Below are 24994 nucleotides of genomic sequence, written 5' to 3' on the forward strand. Positions count from 1 at the left end.
GACTCATGGCAGTGAGAGTCAGCATCAAGAAGGAAGAGCGCGGAATCCCCCTTTAAAGCTTCTGTTATAAGATTTCAACAGGCTAAAATCATTCCTAATGACTCTATATGACCTAATTAAGCAAACAGGATCGCCAGCAACAGAACTGATCAGCTCTGCTCTGTGACTCTTAATGTCTGTAATCGCTGCTGTGGGGTAGGTGTCAGACGAGGCCACACGCTCAGGAAGCAGCCTTTGTTTACATTTTTCAAGACAAAGATTCATGTCTAGAGATGTATGTTTGGTCAGATGACATTTTAAACTTATACACATAGAGGATAAAATCAGCAGAGATAAGAGGTAACACTGTGTCCACAGGGGGCGCCAGAATCGGCCTAAACCAGACATCCCACTGGAGCTTTAAATGAAGTACTTTAACTGTATTTCCACTTAATGTTACTGTGATTAGTCATCATTTTCACAGCAGGTCATAAAGAACAGCTTATTTCCACCTCACTACACTGGCATTACCTCCATTAACTTCCTGAGACCTAACCTGACACACCAGATGGATTTGTCTCACACATCCATCTGGAAAACCTTCAATATACAGCGTTTGGGAAAGGGCAGAGCCTTTGGGAAAAAAAAAAACTTGGAGGGTGACTGGATGAATGTTCTGTTTGAAAACAACTCAATGCAGTTCTTTGTTCTTCTTTTAACGAAGAAATGTCATCAAGTTCTGATAAAACTGTCGCTTTAGCAGCATCCACGCTAATCTCTTCCGCCATAATTGCACCGGGCTGCCCGTCCTCGCTGATTGGTCCTGTCACTTTCTAACCAGGCATAAGCGGTTCAGACAGGAGCTTTGCAAGATGGTTTTGCCAGTGAGAAACATGGAAACGGGCGTATCCATCTGCTTTGCAAGGTTACCTGAGATCCTGTGTATGTATGAGGACATTACATTTGGTTTGCTACAACATAGTAATCATTTCTATAATCTACTGTTGTTGTTGTTGTTTTTTCAATAACTTTTTTCTATATATAACGGAAGTTTAAATAATTTGCTTGAAATACTGCCTTGCCAAAATTTCATTTTGGGGAACTTGCATGGAAATTTTGGGGATATATTTATTATGTTTATTTTGGGGGGAATTTGATTTAAATCTTGTGAGGTACTTTGGTTTAATTTTTGTATTTTTTTGTATTTTCATGGAAATCTGGGAAATTCATTTGTATGTTTTGGGGATTCGTTTTTTTTTTTTTTTTTGTTTTTGTTTTGGATGGGGGGGTATTTTTTATGTTTTGGGGAATTTTCAATCAGTATATATATTCATGCAATTTTGGGGAATGTATTTGTATTCTTTGAGAATTTTAAAGAAATTTTGGTGAATTCACTTTAAATTTTCATGAATATTTTTGAGAATTCTTAGAAATATTTGCTTGAAAATTTCAGGTATTTTCATGTGTTTCTTTCCTTTATTGGGATTTTCTTTTCTGTGATTTTATTTTAATATTTTTGGGGGAATTTGCTTTGAAACTTTCATGGATTTTCATTAAAATTTGGGAAACAGTAATTGGTAGTAATTTTGGGGAATTTGATTTGGAATGGGTTGGGTGGTTGGTGGTGGTGGTGTGTGTGTGTGTGTGGGGAGAATGCATGTAAGCTCTGGGGGAATATATAAGCCAAGGGGGAATTTGCTTCATAATTTCAGAAATTTTCAGAAAATTTTTATTTTTATTTTTTAAAATATTAATATGGAGTTTCTTTGTAATTTTAGTTCAGGAAATTAAAAAAATGTATTTAAGTTTTATGTTACGATTGAAATGTTTTGGATGTATTTGTTTGGGGATTTTCTGGTAATTTCATTAATTTCCTCTTTTTTTGCATTTTTTATGGAAATTTGAGATGTTTGTGTGGATGTTTGGGGAGAATGTTGTTTGGAAATTTGGATTTTAAGGATTGTTTTTGTATTTTTTGAGGGGGGGCGGAGTATTTTAATCTTTTGGGGGAATTGGTCCTGGAATGGTTTTGTTTGGAGAAATCTAGGGTAATGTATATGCAACCGTTTGGGAATTTCATGGAGCATTTTAGGGGAAATTTGCTTGTCATTTTTCCGGAGTTTACACAGATTTTGGGGGGAATGTTTAAAAATTGTAATGTTTAGACTTTCTGATAAAGTTTCACTGGAACCCTTGGGTTATATTTGAAAAAATCTTGGGTTCTTCTTATGGATACTCACAAATTTGTTATAGAATTGTCAGATAAATGTTAGGCAATTTCCTTTAAGGAATTTGATTGGATTTTCCAAGAGAATTTTCTTTGTGATCATGATGGGCATGAAAAATAGTTAGAAAAATGACCAAACCTCGCTGTTCTCAGTGATCCATTGAAGATTGCCAATGAATGATCGACACACAGCCCAAACACATGCTCTTACACCTATCCAGTGCTGTAGTTTCTGCAGAAACAGGACCTTCAGGAGACTTGCTGATGGATTTGTAACTAAAAATTCATTCCAAACAAAAGTTCAGGTCTCAGGAGGTTAAAATAACCAAACTAGCTTTACATTTAAAAAAGTTATAAGAACCCTAACTGCAATATTTAAAAACTCCAGCTCCAGTTTGAAGTTTTAAATCTCACCTCAGACAGTGGGGAGAGTCATTTTAGAGTCAGTGTATTCAAAGTGCTGAGTTGACAAGCTGAGTGCATGACGTGAAGCTGACCTGAATGATTTTCTCTTCAAACACTTTGACATCCCTGACGTTGGCTTTAGCACCTTTAGCAGTGATGACTCACCTGTGAAGGTGTCGACACTGACCACACCTGTCAACTCCCACAGAGCAAATACACCGGAGCAAAAAGACAATTACAACACCTGACGCCGTTCACGTTTCCATTACGTACATAAACTCTTGTTTATCATGGTAACCACGCTGTAAATAGACATGCCAATGATGTAACCCACGCAAAGAATTTTTATTTGGCATTGAGGCAAACAGGTGAACTCATTTAATGCAGACTTACCTTAAACACGAGGATGCATCGTGGAAAGTTTAACTCAGCTTAACAACAGAGCTAGAATAATACAATCTATACTACTGAGTAGACGGAAACATTTTTAATGAGGTCATCACATGACAGAATCCCCAAACATGATAAAAGCACAGTTATGACGATGACAGTCTGCTCTCTGTTTGGGCGCCTGTGTCTTTGCTGCAGGGCGAAGGCTAAGGTGTGTCTGTATGTGATTATAAATCAGGTGTCAGGCTTGTTAACATTGAACTACTTGTTGTTTTTCCTTCAACAATAAAAGATGACTAATTGATTTTTAGGGGATCATTTCTTTGGAATAAGCTGGAGTGATTTACTTTATAAATGACATGAGTTCAGCGCTGCACCTCACCCACAGGTGCTCTGAAAACACCACATTTTGAATAATGTTAACTCACCAAACCAGTTCTGTATCCTGTAAATCTGGTAGAAATCTTACTCTTATCCCTCTTGTTTTTAGCTCCCACGATACTTTAAGGGAATTTTTGGTATAACTTCCAGTGTCTTCTGTCAAAGCAGCATTTTCCACAGGAACAAGATCCTGATTATCAGGATGAAAGCACCCATGCCTCTATGCAGCCCTGTACCATCAGAGACTCAGGCTTTTGAACTGTGTGCTGATACTAAGCTGGATGGTTCCTCTCTTCCTTATGTAGCAGGACATGGGGGCCATGGTTCCCAAAAATAATTCCAAATTTTGATTCATCTGACCACAGAACAGTTTTCCATTTTGCCTCAACCCACTTTAAATGACCTTTGGCCCATAGATGACAGGAGTGTTTCTGGATCGTGTTCACATAAGGCCTCTTCTTTGCATGAAACAGCTTTAATTTGCATTTTGGACGTGTTCTTGAGCCCGCACAGTGGTTTTCAGAGCACAAACAGAGGACCCAAAGATCACCAGCATCCAGTATTGACCTTCTGCCTTCTCCCTTGCGCACAGAAATTTCTCCAGGTTTTGTGAATCTTTTGATGATATTATGGACTGTAGATGTGAGGATCCACAAATTTTAGACACAGTTTCTGACAGATGACTGAACCTCTGCCCATCTTTACTTCTGAGAGACCCTGCCTCTCTAAAATGCTCCCTCTATACCCAGTCATTCTACTGGCATTTTGCCATTCAGCCTAACGCCACTGCTATTGTTCCTCCCACTAATTAGGGAAAAAAATTAACCTGATAAGTTCTTTGAAGTCATTTTTATCAAAAATTATTCCATCACACCTCTTATTTTCTGCAGAAAATACAGCACTGGATCAGTTTTTGAGCAAATTTTTTGGCTGTATGTTTGCCAGTTGGTCAGATGTTGGGAATAAAAAGGTCAGTAAGAAATGGTGTCAGTTTTAGAGAGGTATGGGGGAGTCCTATTTCATTTCATTTTGATGATCTGTGAGTACTTATTCAGATCAAGCATGAACAAACTTTCCACCAAGAGCTTGGAATTTCTTGTAGGGTCTACACAAACTCCCTAAAATTTCAAAGGAATCACCCAAAAATTCTGTGGCAGTTCTTAAATAAAATTTTAAGTATCCCATAAAAAGTGCCCCAAAATTTTTTGAAATATTCTGCAAATGTTTAGCTGAAACTTAATGATAAAGCTCGGACATTCCAATAGAATTTCCTCCAAAAATCTATGCTAATTGCTGAAAAAGTTGAAGCAAATTCCCTCTAAAATTTACATTACAAATACATTTCTTAACTTTACATGCATGATATAAAATTCGTTACATGCATGATGCAAAATTCTCCCAAACATCCAAACAAATAGTCAGAAATTTCCATAAAAAAATCATAAAAATTCAAAGGACCCCCCCAAACCCCCTTTATATAAAATTCCCTAAAAATTACTAATTACAATTTTCCAAAATTCCATGAAAATGCTGAAAAATTTCAAAGCAATCCCCCAAAAAATCAAATAAAAATTACAAAAAAAAAAAAAAAAAACAGATACATTTGCCGTAGAAAAACTTGAAAATTTCCAGGAAAATCTAAATTTAAAACAAATTCCCCAAGATTTTTGTGAAAATACCTGAAAATTTCAAGCAAATTCCCCCACTTTCCAAAAAATACAAATATATTTCCCAATTCCCAAAATTCCATGACAATAATGGAAAATTCACCCAAACATCCAGAAAAATACCCTGAAATTTCCAAGAAAATTCTAGAAAATTTCAAGAGACCCCCCCATTCCAAACGATATCCCACTAGTTTCCAAATTCATATAAACATACCTAAAAATTTTAAAACAAATTAAAAAAAAAACCCATTGAAATCCCCCCCCCCAAAAAAAATTACAAATACATCTCCCAAATATCCCAGAAAAAATGTCTGAAGATCCCCAAAAAATTTCTCCCATAAAATTGCAAAATGTAAATAAATAAATGATATTAGAATTTAAAAATCCATGAAAATGAAATATAAAAATAACTTATTATCCTGAAAAAAATGATAGAAAAATTCCAGACAAGACTCCCAAAATATTTAAACTAACCCCATCAGGTGTGTGTGAAAATTCCTGACATTTTTCAAGCAAATTCCCTCCAAATTTCAGAGAAAGATATCCCAAATGATTCAGATTAAAATCTCCAAAAATTACTAAAACATTTCCTTAATTTCTGGTAAAATGTGGGGGGTAATCTCCCGAAATATTCAAATGAAACTCACCAATATTTCCATGAAAATACTCAAAAATTTTCAGAAACTTCAAAAGGACATTTCAAACAATCGTAAAAAAAATCAAATGCCAGAAATGATTACTGTGTCGTAGGAAAGTCCAAATATAATGTCCTCATATGTACATGCAGGGTCTTAGGGAGTTAAAGGAACATTTCATAAGTTATTGTTAAAAATGCTGAATTGGATTGTCATTGAATTAGTAAACAGGCACTTGTATCTTTTTAGGATACGTTTCTCTGACAGGAATATAAAACAATTAAAGCTGTTAGAGGAAACACTGAGTTTGCTAAGTTCAGCAAAGTTGTGAATATTTAACTAATGGATTTATTGAAGTGTTTCAGCAAGCATTTCAGTGGGCCAATGTCCACAAGTGAATATTAAGATATTGAAGAAAAATACAGCAAAATAAATCTAGATACTTCATTTAAGCACAACAACACATGCCATGATCTTTCTAGATAGCTTTAGCTGTTAACTACAGTGATTTGATGGCTTTGTGTTTTTCCACTGGCTCCGGTTAAAATATCCAGTGCTTAATCAGAGTGAATTTGTGCAGCTATCATCATGTCTGCGTGTGTTACAGACCTAACCCTCTTGCAGACGGTTCTAGAGCTGAATCACAGAGAGCCACATGTGCTGGAGTTACACATCACATCAACATTGGCTGTCTTGTGACTCATCTTATGTTCTCAAGTCCACTGAGGCCCCCTTTATTCATGGAGTCATGAAAAATGCTCCCCACAAAACAGCAAAACAGGGCACTTTAGTGGATGACTCGCCTGTGCCTGGGATATTTTAAAACTATTCTCTCATTCTGCTGCCAAAATGTGGGCCTGAGACAAGCTGCCCTGCTGCCAAAGTCGTAACAGGATCAAGTGAGTGTGCAGGATTTGGCCTGCAGCTCCCTCTGAGACTTTTCTTTTTTTTTGCTGAGTCAAACGTAAGCACAGCCTCAACAGCGAGCATATGAAGTCACTGAACAAAGTCTGGCTGAGAGTAGCTGACTTGCTGAACGAGCCGCCCTCGGTGCTGCTAACCCTGCCCTCAGAACCATGTGGACTTTATTAACTGGCGGGTAAATGACTTAGAAAGTGAGCTGGTCTGTCGTAAAAGGTTTGCTGGGAGGGGGAAAATCCCCACCGACTCAGACAGCGCTGCCATTGAGTCACAAATTTCAAGAGAATCTTGTTTTTTTTTCCCTTGTTGTTTAAAGTAAACTTAATGAGTCAGCCTGAATTTTCCTGATTACTACAAGAGATTTCAGTTCCTAGGAGGAAGTAACGCTAGGTAAAAATCTATCAGAGATACCTGGAAACAAAGCTGAATTTAATACCTGCAACATCTTCCAAAAAAGTTGGGCAAGAAAAGCCTCGGCCACTCCAGAACATTCATCTTAAATCATTTCTGTGTAGCTTTCCCTGGATGATTTGGGTCATTCTCTTACTGGAAAATAAATCATTCCCAGTTCTCCTGCAGACTGAATGAGATTGTCCTTCAGGATTTTCCTACATTTTTCCGCTTTCAGTGTACCCTCTACCTTTACAAGCCTTCTTGCAGGGGTGTAGCTAGGGATTTTGGGCCCCCAGAAAGAATATTACACAGGCCCCCTTTAACCAGCTAGCCAAGCAACAAATGTTGCATCAATTTTTACAAATATATATGCATTTAAATGTATTTCTGAACCATATGTATTAGCAATATTTTTCTATGGTTAAATTAAACTTACATGCATTCGCATTTGCAGCGCTGGACTATAACAGGACATTTTTTAAGGGAGTAGCAGGGACCCCCCAGTATTTCATTTCACTCTATCTGATACAAATTTCAGTCTGTTGTCCAATTCATTTAGTTGCTTTTGATTCAATAATGACAGTAATTTCTAAGATTAAATAGACTTTGCAGACTTCCCAAGAGCCCCTCCCTATTTGTGGGCCCAGGTAATCAGTACCCTTTACCCCCCTGTGCTGCGCCCATCCTTCTTTGACTGGCTACCCAGAAGCATCCCCACAGCATGATGCTGCCACCACCGGTGGTGTGTTTGTGGTGATGTGCCGCCAAGTGTCTTACACTGAATCCCTGTGACCTTATGACCCCTCAGACAGCACTGCATTAAAACAGGCACTATTCTGTGATTAGATATTGATTACATGGGCTTGAGAACACTTGAGAAAACTACTGTCAGTTAACACAGTACAGACAGACTCCGACCATCACTCCCTGATTCTGTGGCTGAAACACTCATTCATGCTTTCATAACCTCCCACCTGGACTACTGTAATGGAGTCCTGTCTGGAGTTCCCAGCAAAACCCTGGACAGGCTTCAGTACGTCCAAAACTCTGCAGCTAGAGTTCTCACCCGCACTAGACCCTGGCAACACATCACTCCGACCCTCATCCACCTCCACTGGCTCCCTATCAAGTCCCATATCAACTACAAAGTTCTCCTCCTCACATACAAATCTCTCCATGCTCTGGCTCCCCAGTACCTTTCAGATCTCCTCCATCCATACACACCATCCCGCAACCTTCGATCTTCAGACACCGGCCTATTTTCCATGCCCAAAACCAAACTCCAAACCTATGGAGACAGAGCCTTCAGTGCTGCAGCTCCCACCCTCTGGAACACTCCTCCTGCAGACATTCGTAGTGCTCCATCTCTGGACATTTTCAAAAAAACGTCTCAAGCACCACCTGTTCACCACAGCCTACAGTCTTCACTAAACCACCCCTTACACTCATCCTACCCCTCACATAGTTTGTCCATGTCTATGTGTTCCTGTAAAGCGTCCTTGGGTTTCTTGAAAGGCGCTATATAAATTCAAGATATTATTATTATTATTATTATTATTATTATTATTATTATCGATGCGCCTACAAATGCAGATCAAGACTCTAACATGCAGAGCAAGATTCAAATATCAACAACCAGAAGTGACACCAACTTCTCTGGCCTAAGATGGACTGACCTAAAGTGGAAAGTTTGCTGTGGTCCAAAGCCACGTTACAAATCATCTTTGGAAATAGTGGCTAAGGACAAAGTCCCCCTGGCTACAGAGGAGAACAGCCATCTAGAGTATTTCAATAAGAAGTTAAAAAGCAAGCATCTGTGATGTATTGGGGTGTGTTAGTGCCCATGGCTCATAGCCCATGTAGCTTGAACGTCTGCAGGCACCATCAAAACTGAGAGGTACATGGAGGTGTTGGAACATATTCTTCTATTCATACATCTTCGTTTAGGGACATCTCTGTTGATTTAACCGAGTCAGCAACAAGCCACATTTCTGCACAAGTTCAAACAGCCTGGCTTCTCAGTAAAAGAGTGCATGGTGGTCCAGACCTGTCTCCCACTGAAAAAGTATGACACATTATGAAGCACAAATTATGACGATGAAAACACCACACTGTTGAGCAACTAAAGATGTACATCAAGAATTCCATTTTCCAAAGCGTCTTACAGAGGGTTAGAAAAAGGCAATGAAACTCAAGCTATACATGCTCCTGTCCCACATTTTTGGCAACTCGCTGCAGGCGTTAAATCCAGTATGTGTAAATCTCAAGAATGAATGGGTTAAATATTGCAGAGGTGTCAAACTCAAGGCCCAGGGGCCAAATCTGACCCATGGCACAGTTCTACCTGGCCCTCAAGATCATATCAAATTTTTTTTTAGAACTGGCCCACCGGTATGAGATCTGCAGATTCCCTTCAGGATAAAAATTCAAATTCCACTTTGATTATTTCAAATATCCTCATTAAATCATAAGAATTTGAAAAAGTAAGGGGTAGAAATGATAAGATAAGTCAGAAATGTGGGAAAATAAATGCATTAGTGTTTTCATTTAATATTTCCAATTTTGCATCTAATAACTTCAACACAAACTTATGATCTTGTATTTTTATTTCATATTTTGACCTTTTCAATTCATGAATTTGACTTTTTGCTCATATTTTACCATTTAGATTAAAGATGTAAAAATCTAAGTCATATTTTTACCCTTTAAACTCATGATTTTTAATTTGATCTCACATTTTGACCTTTTCAACTCCTGACTTTAACTTTAAGACAAAAATTTAAAGTTTAAACTCAGACTTTGACCTTTAAAAGTCTGAATTGTGAATTAAATACCATATTTTGATCTTTACAACTCATGATTTCCAAATGTAACATATTATTTTGACTTTTAAAGTCATGATTTTGAATTTAATCTCATTTTGACCTTTGAAACTCATGATTTTGACTTTCTTTCTCATATATCTGTTTTTCAAACTAATACCTTTGACTTACTTTCTCAGATTTTGAGCCTTTAAAGTAGTCATTTTGACTTCTTAAAATCTCAAAGTCATTTTTGAGATAAGTTTTTGAACTTTAGACCAACAGTTTAAAATTTAAACTCATATTTTGACCCCCATATTTTTGCTTTTTAAACTAATAAATGTGACTCATTAGCTCAGATTTGTGCCTTTAACTTTATCATTTTGACTTTATTTCTCTTTTTTTTTTTAGTTAGGCCTGTTTTTTCCTTCCCATAATTCATTATAAGTGAAAAATGCAGTCGACAGTTAATGGTAAATGTTGACCCTGTTAGGCCCTCGGGTTAGAACTAAATCCAGCCCTTGCTGTAATTGAGTTTGACACTCCTGATATATTGCATCAGTTTGAATATTTAACATCTTGTCTTTGGGTTTAATTCAATTATAGATTTGTTGTGAAGAATTTGCCAGTTCTGTTTTCAGTCATATCTTACACAACGTCTCAACTTTTGTGGTATTTAATAAGATGTTATGCACAGAACTGAGCCAGTATTCATTTTTGTGCCACTAATCAAACATTTCTATTCACTAATGGTATTTAACAATGTGGTAACCCTTCAATTATGCACCTAAGTATAGTTTTCTTTATATGATGACTTTTTGAAATTTTTGGGGTCTCAAATCTTGATGATGGAGTCAGGGGTCTTCACAGTGATGTTTTTGGAAAATCAGACTGTTTTGGAGTTATGCTTATCCTAATCAGTGAAAGCAATTTTAGGTGTACCTAATATTTAGACAAGGATCTACTTCATACTTAATGCCCATTTGTTTAGACTGTATCTTTAGCATGAGGTTGCCTATGATCTGGGGTTTATTGTGGGTGTGTGTGTGTGTGTGTGTGTGTGTGTGTGTTTTATGGGTTAACACATTTATTGAAATGCTTGGCTTTAACAACTACAAACATAGACAAATGTACACAGAAACACAAATGCAAGAAGGCAGAAGTAATTGCAGTATGATGGAATAAACTAAGAAAATACCTTTTTTCGTCAAAGACATCAACTTTTAGATATCAAATTGGCCAAATTATTCATTTGTCCAATAAGTTGCGTAGATTTCCGGCTTACTTTCACCGAATAGACTGACTAAGCATTACTAAATGAGTCACATTAAACAGAGCTTAAATCTGATCCACATCAGCTCCGTGTTTGTCAAATAATTTACCTTTATCATTTTTTCTGAGCTGTTTTCAGTTTAATGTTAAAGTTTCTTTTCCTTAAATCATTGCTCTTTTGGCTAAGCTCTGTGAGCTGAGCTCCTGTTGTCTTGCCTTGACTGCATTCATGCTTAAAGCAACACCAGCAGTAATTATGACGTGTCACACAACCTAGAAGGACTTACTGTACTTTATAGAAAAAGGAACCCCTCTAAAATTAAAAATCATACTGAGGACTGTCAAAACACTTTGTAAACCCTTACTTTTAAAGTTGCCAACTTAAGTTATTATTATTAAACATAATAAATGATAGAATTGGTATAACAGTAAGCCAAATTCTTTTAAATCATCTGGGGGTTAAAGTTTTACTAAGAACAGACAAATCTTCTGGTGGAAAACAAAACAGGACAGATTTTTATTACAAATACTAAATGGTAGTAGAAAGGTCGAGGTATTTACCTGAAATGGTTGAACAAAGAACCTTCAGCAATCACAGACTAGAGGGAAATAACTCTGGACATTTATAAAATGGATGTACTGACATTTTCTCTGAGATATGCTGCCAAAAACAGGGGAAATATTAGAAAAATGTAAATCATATTGCAACCTGAAGTGACCTCTTTGTTCTTAAGAAGTAGGTTTTGGTTAAAAATTGTAATCCACCCTAATTCCTATTTTTTATTTTATTTTATTTTATTTTGTATGTATGCTGACAAATAGTCAGACTGTTATATGATGACCCTGTCTGTCTACTGTTCCATGTTTTCATTGTAAAAACAAAAATATAAAAATAAAATAAAGAATAAAGCGAATTATTTGAAAAAGCCAAAACTGAAACTAATAAAAACTGAGCTAAAACTGTTTTCACAAAATGATAACTAAACTGAACAAAAAAAAGAACAGCAGTAAAATCCAAAGACCACTAAACTACATTGAAAGTAATAAAGAAAGAAAGAAGAAAGTAGAATGTAATGAATAATCCACAACTTTATAACCTTGGCATGAACTAAATAGATAAATAAACAAACAGCAGGACTAAAAACTTCTCTTCACCTCCTTTATTTCTTACTAAAATAATGAATTGGTTTAAATAACATTCTAGTTACTTCCATACTTATTTTTAAGTCAGACTCATTGTTGACTACTCGTTAAATGTCTTATTTGGTAGTCTGTGAACTGCGGACGTGAGTCATCAACCCTGTCTTTACTACTGTGAAATGAGATAAAGCTCATCTTTATATTTATTCTGTAGACTTACCATAATGTTTCCCATCCAAACCAGAAAATATCCAGAATCTTAAAACCAAATGCCATAAAATCTGTCAAACAATGGCCCATAAAGCCACTACAGCCAAATCAGCAACTCTAGCATGGAGAAAATGATGATTTGCCTTTTTACAAAGTGAAGTGGAGATGGTTTATGAGGAGCTTTTGGGTCTCGATTACCCCCAGTGATGACTCGGCCTTACTCACAGAAGCTGCAGCAGTGGATAGACATCCAGGGTTAGTTTCCAGTGAAAAAGGTCATAGATATGCTCCATTTGTGTACCAGGAATACATTGGGAATGCCTGGAGGGAGGTAGTAAACACTTCTCAGGAAAGATCAGAAATGTCTAGGCTTTGTGAAGTCCCGAAAACATGAAATAGCATGAAGTAGGACATATGAATTAACAGGAAAATGTTTTATCTTGTTCAAGTTAGCAGGAAAGAGCTGGGGAATTTTGAGCCTGCTAAGAAACTCGAGGCATGAACACTACAAATGTAGCACTGGCACGCTCACCTCAATGTAAGCTTTGTTTTCATTCTTTTAGGAAGCTTACATTTTTGATCAGGCTTGGATATTAGCTATCAATCAGATCACCTTGAATCTAAATCTAGCAAAAGCTCAATGTCCACAAGCAGGAAAAAGGCTGTCTGACTCAGAATGTGTTATCACTGATACGCAAAACTGATTCTTTATAAGTTTAGGGTAAATAAGATGAACAGTGCTTGGAAAACTGTAGTCACAATTCCAATGAAATACAAAAGTGAAGTCACTGAGTCGAACAAGTTTAGGTGGGTGGACTATCAGTCCTGCATCAAAGAGATGATTCATCATTATTGTTTTGAGCCACACTGATTTATCAAGATGTGATCACCAGAGGGCGCCCTACTCCACAACAAGCCTTCACACATGCAGGATGGGGACAAGAGGTGAGAAAAAGCCAATCACTGCACGTCTTTTTTCTGCTCTAAAGCTCTGATAGCCTCAGTTTAAAACCTAATGCAGAAAATCCTGATACATGAAGCTTAAACTCTGGTAAAACTTGCAGCTAGATAAATCAATACAACAGAAGTAAAGGGCTGTGAAAGCAGGGCGTGCATACTTTAACCCTTTTGTCTGACCTCTGTATCATACGGACTAGAGATGGACAATATACCAAGCTTACATATCTATATAGTTTGAAATTCGATAGGGTAAGAGAGAGAGTATCATTTATGGTTATACAGTTTATGCTTATTTTAAATGAAAACAATAACAAGTACATGCTAAATGCCAAGTAAAAAGATTGTTTACAGTAAGAAGCACTAACAGTAATAAGCTTATTGACCACAAAATACAGGTGCATCTCAAAAAATTAGAATATCACTTGTTACACATAGAGTGAAATATTTCAGGCCTTTATTTCTTGAAATGTTGATGATTATGGCTTGCAGATAAGAAAACTAAAAATTCAGTGTCTCGAAAAATTAGAATATTACATAAGATCAATTAAAAAATGATGTTTTAAACAAAAATGTCAGGCTTCTGGAAAGTATGTTGATTTCTACGCCTTCAACACTCGGTTGGGCCTCCTTTTGCATGAATTACTGCATCAATGCAGCGTGGCATGGAGGCGATAAGCCTGTGGCACTGCTCAGGTGTAATGGAAGCCCAGGTTGCTTTGATAGCGGCCTTCAGGTCATCTGCATTGTTGGGTCTAGTGTCTCTCATCTTCCTCTTGGCATTCTAGGCTCTGGACTGCCTAGAATGCCAATTTCAACATTTAGTGGGGTATATTTTTGAGAAGTACGTGATTTTTTAAAACACTTCCTAGCTTGTCGCAAGCATTAGTTAAACAGACTAAAATGCCAATTTCAACACATAACGTTAAGGACTCTATCAGAGGATTATTTTACTACGTGACCACTTTCAGATGTTTTCAAATATCTTTTTCCGTCCCCTGGAAATAGAAGGTGTAATGGTGCATGTAAAGAGAATGACCTACACTCACTGACCATTTTATTAGTCAGGTATATTTTGAGAAGTGATTTTTTTTTTTTACATTTTCTTATTAGTAGCTAGCATTAGCTAAATATACTAGAATGGCAGATTAAGTTTAAAGACATCAAATTAGTCATAATGTTAAAACATTCAAAAGCAGTTTAACTTGTCTTGATTTTAGTGTTTAGCTGATTTAAATAGCTACCATTTGCATTTAAGTTAAAAATACAAATGTTTGTATAATAAACTGATGAATACTATATCTTTTTCCCTATTCAAAAATTATAGGTCATTTTAATTGTGAAATTGAGACAACCCTGCAGTTTGTAAAATGTGTCTCTTTTGCAGTGGAAAAAAAAAATGCCCTTTTAGTAACCAAAGTTGCCAATCCCCGGCCTGGAAAACAAAATCACAATTTATAGCCTACATAACAGAGCACATATCAGGAAGTGAGTAATTTCAAAATACTACCTTAGTTCCTGTGAGCACATAAGAATGTTAAATTCAATGCATAGTGGCCTAAATAAAGAGGAGTGTTTTCAAGCTAATGCTAATACTTGTTAAGAACAACAAATGGCAAACAAACCATGAAGTTGAGTAAATAAGACCAAGTGGGAGATTTTGAACACAGCCTTATTTATGCTAGCACTAACCACAAAAAGTCCCACCTGCCATACAATGTGGTTCATAGTAAGTAGTGAGTGAATTTGAACATAACCCAAGTAATGCTAGCATTAGCTTAGAAAAACAAAATGGCAAATGCCTAACACAGCTGAGTATATAAAAGAGTGACAAGTTTTAAATTAATGACAGCACTAAGAACTATTAAAAAGCAAACTCACCTTACAGTAGATTACATACAAATAGGTGAATCATTTTAAGCACAACCTGACTAAATGCTAGCATTAGCTGAAAGCCACAAAGTGGAAAACTCACCATATAGAGGTGGCTAAACTTTTTCCACTGAGGGCCACACACAGAAAAATGTAAGGATAGTGGTGGTGCCACTTCCATATACCTCACCTTGAGGATATTAAAGATAGTTAAACCAATCAGAAGTAGTTTAAGATCTGCTGAGTGATTGGAAATGCTTAAATGGCTAGTTAATGGCTGACGAGGCAAATAGCAAATCATTGAAAGGATTTTGAGGAGGCCACTCAGACTTCAGGGGACCTGGTCAGCTCTGGCTACCATTGGCTCAGCCCCTGAAGTGTCATTGGTTCTACTATTTCCTGCTGTAAGCCATCAGGGTGTTGCATATCAAGATACCATTATTATTTAAGCTTCCAATATTTTTACCATTTACACTGTTGTGTCAATTTAATCATGAAATTAAAAACAAACAAAAAAAACAAACAAACAGTTAATTCTTCTTGTCAAAATGTTTGTCTACAGAATTAGCATGGTAGTGCAACCTTGTTCTAAAAATACAAAGAACTACAATCAAGTACAAGCTTTGGGGTTCTACTGTGGGCATATTTCATATTATTTTTAAGACCTTGCAGTGGACCAATCAGAAATGTGCTGTGGCCCATATTTGACCCATATTTGGGCCATTGTTTGGACACTCCTTCTGTATCTGGAATATCTGCTAAGAAGGAGCGCAATGATGAGGAAATGCTTCTTAAAGTGACAAATTCAGAAAGAAGGCTTCCAGTTGTGAAATCTAGTGGTGCTGCCCCCTGCTGGCCATTAAAGACACCAAGGCAAAAACAAGCCAAGACATTGCTGCATATTTGAAGTATCATCTTTATTTGTTTTATTATATACTTTGTGTTTTTACATAAAGAGACATATTTCTTTTACACATATAGATTATATGGTTAATTTCTATCTGTATATATGTACACCTTAAATAAATCTTACATTAACACCAAGAAAATAAAACATTTACAGTGCAAGAATGTTCTTTAGTGGTCAACTTTCACAGTCGCTTACCCTGGTAAATCTCAAAAACCAATGCCACGCTGCTATGCTTCACTAGTTTGCCTCCTTTTTGTTGACTTTTTCGTCTTCTTACCATTAAAGGGAACTTTTAAGGAAAAAATAATGCTTTGACAGGATTGGTGTGGGGTGGAGGTGTTACGGTTCAGTTTGTACATGTGACAATGTTTGTTAAAGGTCAGCCAAACTTCAGAAAATCCCCTTTTGACCCAAAAGTTTGACATTCAAAGTGACATACTGATTTCCTCTCTTGAACAGAGTTAGATGAGAGGATTGATACCACTCTAATGACAGTATACTAAATATGATACTCCATAAAGATTGTTAGCATTAGTTAGCACAATGAATGGAAACAGCTGGATGGTTTATTTGCCTGCAATTAACCTTTTGCAAGAACTACAACCTGTACTTTCAACACTGGATGAACTGAACATATTACAAATGTTTGAAATGTTGAGCTTTAGAGATGCTGGTCAGCAGATGTCACATTTGAGAAAAAACTAGGCTAGCTAGTTTCCTCCTTTCTGGTCGGCCTGCTCTGTCTTTATAATAACCACACTGATGTGAAACCGGTTTCCATCCTCTCATCTGTGTGGGAGAGCAGAAAAAGTGCATTTCACTAAATGTTTTCATTCTTTCAAAGAGAAGGGCGAGCTGAAACTTGAGGCGAGGTGTGATCACTATGGGGAGTGTGTGGGTGCTATGAGAGTGAGAGTGAGTTTAATGGCGAATGTTCACAGGAGACTTTCACAAAGTACATGAGTCATCATAGAGGCCTTAAATTAACTCTTTGAATCCAGCGTGTGGAAATATACTGTACCCAAGTACACCACCTATGAGTAACATAGGAGTTTATTTGATGCAGTAATCAAGTTTTCTTTTTTTTCTCTTCATTTGCAACCACCAGAAACGCTGTAGCATCGAGTCCTGTTGTTGTTAAATACCAGGACTCAGTTTGCCATAAAAGTCTTTAAGAGCTTAAAAAGAATGTATAAAGATTTTAAAGCTCCTGTTAGGAATTTTCAGTCTGGTGATTCTGGTGCCCCCTGTGGACAAACAGTACCTCTTAAATCTTCAAAGCCACTTTTAACTGGAAAATTTTTATCCTTGTATCTGACAGTTGAACATGTAACTTGACATCTTCATCTTAAGAAATGTAAACAAAGGCTGCTTGCTGTTAACCACCTTCTCTGACACCTACCCCACTACTGACATTAAAAACAGCTGTACACAAATCAGTCAGTCTTGTCTCTGATGGTCATGTTTGCTTGTGTAGGTCTCATAGAGGCATCTGTATTAATTCCAACCTGTTTCATAACTACCTAAAAACTCTTCACAGGAGCTTTAAGTCATTTATTTATACAGTATAATGGTGACAGTGGTCTAAATAAATGTTCTATGATACTTTAGGGCCACCAGCACATGACTGAGCTTTTCCATCCACTAAAAAAAAAAAGAAAACTTCAAGTGAATAAAACATGACCCATTTGTTTCTTGCAAAAAAAAAAATTAAAATAAAAGAGGTGCTTCATATTTACAAAGTAAAACCAATGCATTCTTGGTGTTTCTGTCTGTATGGATGCATAAAAGTGAACATATAGTTGGTCTAAGCTCAGCTGTACAGTCAGTGGGTAACCAGCCCAAAGTTTCTCACATGCAGTTTTCCTCACACATTCAGAGAATCTATGATCTATTATTTTACAGTCCTACTAAGCTGCTGTACAGAGGCTGTGTTGAGGTAAAGCGGGTGTTTTCTGGCCAGCTCTAACAAGAGAGGGGGCTGCGGTAAAATGGTCCAATCCACTTCTTTTCTAGTGGGGGTTTTGGAACCACATCGGGAGAGGGGGGACACCAGGAGGAGGACAGATGCAAAGACGACACATACAGTATATTGCTGTTAAATCTGTGATTTCCACATTCTGTGTAGCTTAATGGTTGTTTCTGTTTCCAGTATAAAACACAGATGGGTGTATATTTTTTGCAGTTAGTTGCAAAATACTGGTAGCATTATCTCTATAAGTATAAGGGATGGTTATTGTGTGATGACCTTTGCACACATGCACACAAAAGCACCTTTGATTAGAAAAGAAGTTGCACAAGTTTGATAGATATTGACCATACGTGTTGACATTTCTACATAGAGACTGAGCAGTGGTTTGCATTAAGAAGTTATGAAACATGTTTTGAAAAAGTTTACATTTTGGTTTACAACTTCTTAAATGTTGATTGGTATTATTCACCTCCAAGTGTCTATTTTTACATGCAGTTGACTCCTTAAAAACTACTAACCAGGAGCCTGACTAGCCGGTGATTTGAGCTCAGTTCTACAGTGAACGAAGCACTACACATTGACTAATCTAAATCAACCATAAACACTGTTAAGTTCTTTTCAAATGTATTTTGACATTGACTTCAGTATGGGACTTCAGTGAGTCATACGTACTCATGCCTTTTTTTTTCAAACCATTGAAAGATATTCAAGGCTAGTGTATATTTTGAGAGGCTAAACTTCCGTTAGGTTTTTTTTCTTGGCGTTGTCACTTGGTGCGTGTGAAGCATGAAAAGTTCTGCTCAATCAGAACATGTGTTCAGAGGTAAAAGAATAGGAGCAGACTGCAGAGATGAATCTATGTGAGCTATCACTGCTACAGTACTTCTACTGCTACTTCTATGTATTTCATGAAAATGAATCCAAACATTAAAAAAAGAAGAATCCTCTGAAGAGACATTCAGTGGTGAAAAAAAAAAAAAAAACGACATCTGGCAGGGAAGAGGGGGAGCATCATTCAGACTGAGCATGTGATGAATTTAGCAAAAAAAAAAAAAAGAAATAACAAAGAAGTTTGTCTGCCCAGCAAGAGTGCGCTCTCTCCTTGTTGCTCAGGTGCAAAGCCCAGGAGAGTTTTTGCTCTGTACCCCCAGATAGGAAAGCAAAAATTTCATCCACACGGTCTGCCATTTCCTCATCCACAAATCCCTTTTCACTCTATTGGCGACAGCATCTCAGTCTGTGTTCAATCTCAGCTCAGCCACTGCATTTAATTCTGAGTTTTACAGCTCCTCAAGAGTTCACAGGAATATCCTCCTCCTCAGCCAATCAGGTGTAGTCTTGATCCCAGCTCATTTAGTGACACTACTAGCATGCATAATGCTTCTATATATGGCTGGTACACCCACAACCCCCTCCTCGCCTGCCTGTTAAAGAACAATAATAATAGAAATCCACTCAGGTTAGGCTAAAGCTAAACCAGCCAAGCCAAAAGTCATGCGTCCTCGTTGGTTTAACCCCTCCTCGCCACCACCTCCATGCTGAAAATAAAGGTAGGTTCCGTATTTTTTACATCATTCTCTCCTCGGTATTCTTCTAAAGGATCACAAGGGTCAGGTGAGAGCGATGGCAGACAAGAAGGATGGTTGTGTCGGTGGTTGTTTGTGGTAGTGACAAGAGGAGAGGAAGGAGCAGGTCCTCGCGGGTCCTCACACGGACACGGGGCAGGTGATGACCTTGTCCTCCAGCATGACGCTGACCACCAGGAAGACGAAGTACAGCATGAACATGATGAAGCCGAGCAGCTTGCTCATGCGCCACTTGCAGGCGGCGATGGAGATGATGACGAAGAGGAGCATGAGGAAGAGGAGCACAATGGCACAGAAGAGGCCATTGGAGCTGACTTGAACTGGCTTCAGGCCGCTGAAGAAGGACCAGAGGAGCCAGGGGAATGGCAGCCTGTGGATACACAAACACACAACCTTGTCAAACATCCTAAAATGTCAAATAAAGTTTACTCAAGGAGGAATAATAGCTGCAAAAACATGGAATAGCACTAAACTTTTACATGATTTTTTAAATTTAAGAGGTCAAGTTTAAAGTACAAATTGCAGACGAGGATGGCCTATGTAAACCAACAAACCAGAGATTTTTTCCAGCATTGAAAAAGGGCTCAGGATTCCCAAAACTTCCTGGGACTTCCATGGTGTGCTGCATGCAAATGGCTGACGTTGTCGTGGCTATTTCCAGACACCTACTTAGTGAAATTTCAGATAGGAGTCGGGGTAAGCAGATGTATGAACACCATCGGCATCTGCTGGCCTTGGCATTTTTTCAACAGTCCTCTCTATGACTTACTGTGGAAGTGGAAAAATAATATAAACGTTCACTAGCTGATCTATGTAACACTAAATAGGACAGCATTTTTGTAATTTCCTAACTTCAGAGAATGCAACAGAGGGGTGACCAAAATAACTGTTTCTCATTGGCTGTTTGTACGGGGACCACTGGAGCTACCTGACAGTTAAATTAAAAGTAAACGCGAGCAATGTTCACAGCATCGATAATGTCTGTTTCCAGCCGCAGATGGGATTTATCAGCAGAACTATGGGGATAGTCCAAAGCCCTGATGCAGGACACTTGCGGCTTTTATGCACCATGCGTCTTAGCAGCCTTTGACTCTGCTCTGTGATTTTACGTGGTCTTCTGCTTCTTGCCTGAGTTGATGTTGTTCTTAAACGGTTCCGCTTTCTAAATATATCACTTACAGATGACTGGCCAAATACTTTTGAGTATTACTTTCATATAAATCTAGCTCACTAGTAGTTGAGTGGTTAAGGCGCATGCCATATACGCAGGCGACCCGGGTTCGAATCCGGCCCGTGGCACTATTTCCTGCATGTCTCTCCCCGCTCTCTCCCCTGTTTCCAGCTCTATCCACTGTCCTATCAAATAAAGGCAAAAAGGCCAAAAATAAATCTTAAAAAAAAAACAAACAAAAAAAAAAAAAACACATGGAAGCAACCAATGCATTTAAACATGGTCAAGATGGTCTGCTGAAGTTTAAACTGACATCAGAGAGGCGATTTAAGTGGCTTCAAATGTGCCATGGTTGTTGGTGCCAGACAGGCTGGTCTGTGCGTTTCACAAACTGCTGATCTACTGGGATTTTGACACAAAAGCATCTCCGTGGTTTACTGGGAAGGAGCTGAAAAGACAACATATTCAGTGCGCAGCACTTCTTTGAGCCAAAATGCCTCATTAACGGCAGGGTTTAGAGGAGAATCACCAGACTGGTTTGACCTGATAGAGAAGCAGCAATAACTCAAGCACAGACTCATTCAAAGACCCTCAATTGGATCGATCGTCAAGACAATTGGAGCGGATTGTCTTGACCATGCCTAAATGCATTGGTTGCTGCCATGTGAATAGCTCATTAGAAATGTGTGTTAAACAGGCATACCTAATGAAGTTATCGGTGAGTATTATAATGTGAAATACAAGCTGTGTGTTGTAACAGCTACATGCCGATGTACAGAGCCTCCATATCTTGACTAGAGAAAGACATACTGTAAATACAACTCTGCTTCATAATTCAGGCACAATGCAGGCTGATTACGTGGTGAACGCCAGGGAAGTGGAGCGGCAATCAGCTCATGAAGTCTGAAGCTGAAATATAACTCAAAGAATATGCTGTAGCAAAAGAAAAAAAAACTGCAGATGTGTACTCAAAGGTGTATACAGTGCAATGTTTGAAGTTGTTACTGGGAAAATTTCATACACTGGCGAACCTTGGCTGAAAAGACAGTCTGGCTGCAGACTACTTTGGCGGTCACTCTCACAGACAGTCCATCAGAGACGCTGTATATCCCAGAATGCTTAATCTCTCCAAATAAAATGAGATTAAACTTCTATTTAGGGTTAGAGTAAGGGTTAGGATACCAAAAGCTAAAAACCAAAACCTGACCTAAAAAACTTAAATACATGAAAACATTTAATAAAGCCGAGTAAACAGTCTGCTTACAAGAAAAAATCTTGTCCTCCATAAAAAACATTCTAAGGCAGACAGAGTAGCTTACGTAGCTCTGTTAGCTGTAAAACTAAGTGATCTAAAGCTGAGCTCACAAAGCGTCTACATAAGCTACATATCTACATTATCTGCGTAGCTACGTTTGCTTGAGATAAGTTTGCTATATCTATGCTCACAAAGCAGCTATGTAAGCTATATAGATACATTAGCTTTAGCTGCATTTGCTAGAGCTCACACTGCTGAAGCTAACTTAGCTTTAGATAATGGAGCTTTGTAGCAAATATAGCTATGTAGCTAAAGCTAAGCACACAAAGCAGCTATGTGAGCTACATAGATACATTATTTATACAGCTCTGTTAGTTTAAGCTACGTTTACCAAAGCTCACATTGCTAATGGTCTCAATGCTAAAGCTAACTTAGCTATAGATAACACAGCTGTGTATGTACTGTAGCTACATAGCTATAGCATAGTTAAAGTTTAGCTCACAAAGCAGCTGTGTTATCTACATAGCTATGTTAGCTTTAGCTATATTTGCTTAAGCTCACATTGCTAAAGCTAACTTAGCTACATTGGCTTGTGTAGTAACATTAATTAAGTAGCAAATGTAGCTATGTTAGCTACGGCTAATGAAGCTCAAGTGATCCATCATTCATGTAATGACTTCAAAAAACAGCTCTATACATATTTAATCACATATTAGACATCTGATCTTTTCCTGTTTTATTTATGAAAGGTTACAAAGTCTGTAATGTTTGCAATGTGGTTATTTAATGAATGTCACTGTCAGACTCTGTATAGGAGTAAAGTTGAATTAAAAACAAATAACTTAAACTGGAAATATGTTGATCTGGCAAATCGCAGCACCTCTTTTCTGAGATATATAGTGCCTCAGAAGATCTGTCTGTGAGAGTGACCTTCAGAAATGTACGGTCTGTAACCAGACCCCTCTCAAACTTGCTGCAGCTAATCAAATTGTATTGTATTACATCTTTAAACCAATGGTTCTTAACTGGGCTAGCATCAGGACCCATCATCAACTAAATTATTTTTAACAATTTTTTTCTGACCAGTCAGATTTATTTAATGTAAAAGACAGAAAAAACAAAGACAAAATAAGCATGTTTTAAATAAATTTCTTAGACATTTTTTCACTTTTCTCTGTCTATCAGCCATACGGCATTGGTTATCTTCACTTTGGCAGTCTGGTTAATAATAAACCTTTTGTTGTGGGTATTTAGATAATTTTAAGCCTGATTTCGTACCTGATATGCTCCCCGCAATCATCAGAGGGACCCGATCTGAGATTTGCCGTAGCTGATTGTAAGTCCAAACAGTAATTAGATGTGTTGTTACAAAACGTTAATCTTACTGTTCCCAATCTATTCAGACTCTCCTTCAAACATGTTTAAAATACGCAGCCGACTAAGACTGTCCTTATCGTCCTCCATACTTGTCTGTATTTCTTCTGAAGCTGTGTTTGATCACTCTGGCCTGGTACTAAAAACTCTGAATATTTAAAAGTTCGCCATAATGAAATTTCACATCCTGGGCAAGTTAAAAGTTAAATGGTGATCCATTTTGTGTGGTCAGTGATTAACTCAAGCACATTTCACAATTTAAACTCAACAAGAGAGGGATAAAAAAGACGAACACAAATCATTTGCGTATATCACATTATAGCTAATATTTTGTATAAATCTTGACGTACCCAACAGTGATGTCGAAGATGTTTGAGCCGACAGAGCTGGATACCGCCATATCCCCCAGACCTTTGCGTGCCACGATAACACTGGTGATGAGGTCAGGGATGGAGGTTCCAGCTGCTAATATAGTCAGGCCCATAATCTCCTCTGTAATCCCGATGGTCTCTCCAACCTGAAAAAAATAAAGAAGAGAAAAGGAAACCAAGCTTAAGGGTAAATAAAAAAAACCCTAATCTTTTGTTCCAGCTATTTTTAATTTCCCTGGGATGCTTGGGAGGGGACGGAGGTGAAAAGACTCGAGCTCTGACAATCTCTTGTAATTATCATGCAGGTGATTTCTGTATAGGATATACTTACGAGTGGGATTTTAGAATATGGGTTCATTTTATCAGAGCAAGATTGCTGAATGTGGTGATTTAAAGTAGGGTTATTATGTTGGTTTATATGTTCTGACACAGACATACTGTTTTAATGTTGGATATTCACACCAAGAAAGGAAAGAGTATGAAATAAGTGGGTAAATGTGGGTCCAAGTGATAACTTCTACAGAGCTTAGTTTGCAGGCTTATCTAAACATGAAGAGCCTGTTGCACCGGCTCCGTATGAGTTTTGTCTTATGTTTTGATGCCAAATCCATTCTAAAGACTGCATTAAAAGAGCTGGTTTTACACTGAAGTTGAGTTATTCAGTTATGCTTAAAGGACATAATGTTCATGGTAACCAAAAGAGCAGAATGTCCAAACTACCAAAAATATAGACATACGTTTTAACTTTACGTGAACAATCAAAGCAAAGCACTTTATTAAAAGACAATTGAGCAGAAAATAACCACCATTAATAGCTGTCACCCACTGATAATCAGGAAAATGAAGCCCACCAATGTAGGATATGACAAATCATCAGTTTCAAACAAATGTAAAAACCCCTCAGCTCCTCCTCATTCTCCAGGCTATCTCCCCTTTCAAAATAAGACTGGCCACACACTACAGGATTTTCAGCCCAATTTGATGCAAAATTTGCCTCCTCCGACGATCGAAGAGGTGAATCTCAAGTGGAGCTTCTCTACGAATGATAATTTGCCTGAATAAGTGTGTCGTGTAAACGAGATTGTTTTAGTGTTCCAAATTGCGT

At 37.6% G+C, this 24994-nt stretch overlaps 1 protein-coding gene across 4 annotated transcripts in view; it reads right to left on the reverse strand.

Moving 5' to 3' along the window:
- Positions 1-19147: 19147 nt before the first annotated feature.
- Positions 19148-24994, reverse strand: part of LOC121504713 (sodium/potassium/calcium exchanger 2-like) — a 76843-nt gene continuing 70996 nt past the window's right edge. For all 4 annotated transcript variants that reach the window (XM_041779738.1, XM_041779736.1, XM_041779734.1 and 1 more), the window contains 2 exons: positions 23869-24035; positions 19148-20088 (listed from right to left, as the gene is read on the reverse strand). In XM_041779738.1, coding sequence (XP_041635672.1) covers positions 19839-20088; positions 23869-24035 — 417 coding nt within the window. In that variant the 3' untranslated portion in view covers positions 19148-19838. The remainder of the gene's footprint in view (positions 20089-23868; positions 24036-24994) is intronic.

This window comes from Cheilinus undulatus, linkage group 22 (assembly GCF_018320785.1).
Source record: "Cheilinus undulatus linkage group 22, ASM1832078v1, whole genome shotgun sequence".
NCBI classification, from domain to species: domain Eukaryota; kingdom Metazoa; phylum Chordata; class Actinopteri; order Labriformes; family Labridae; genus Cheilinus; species Cheilinus undulatus.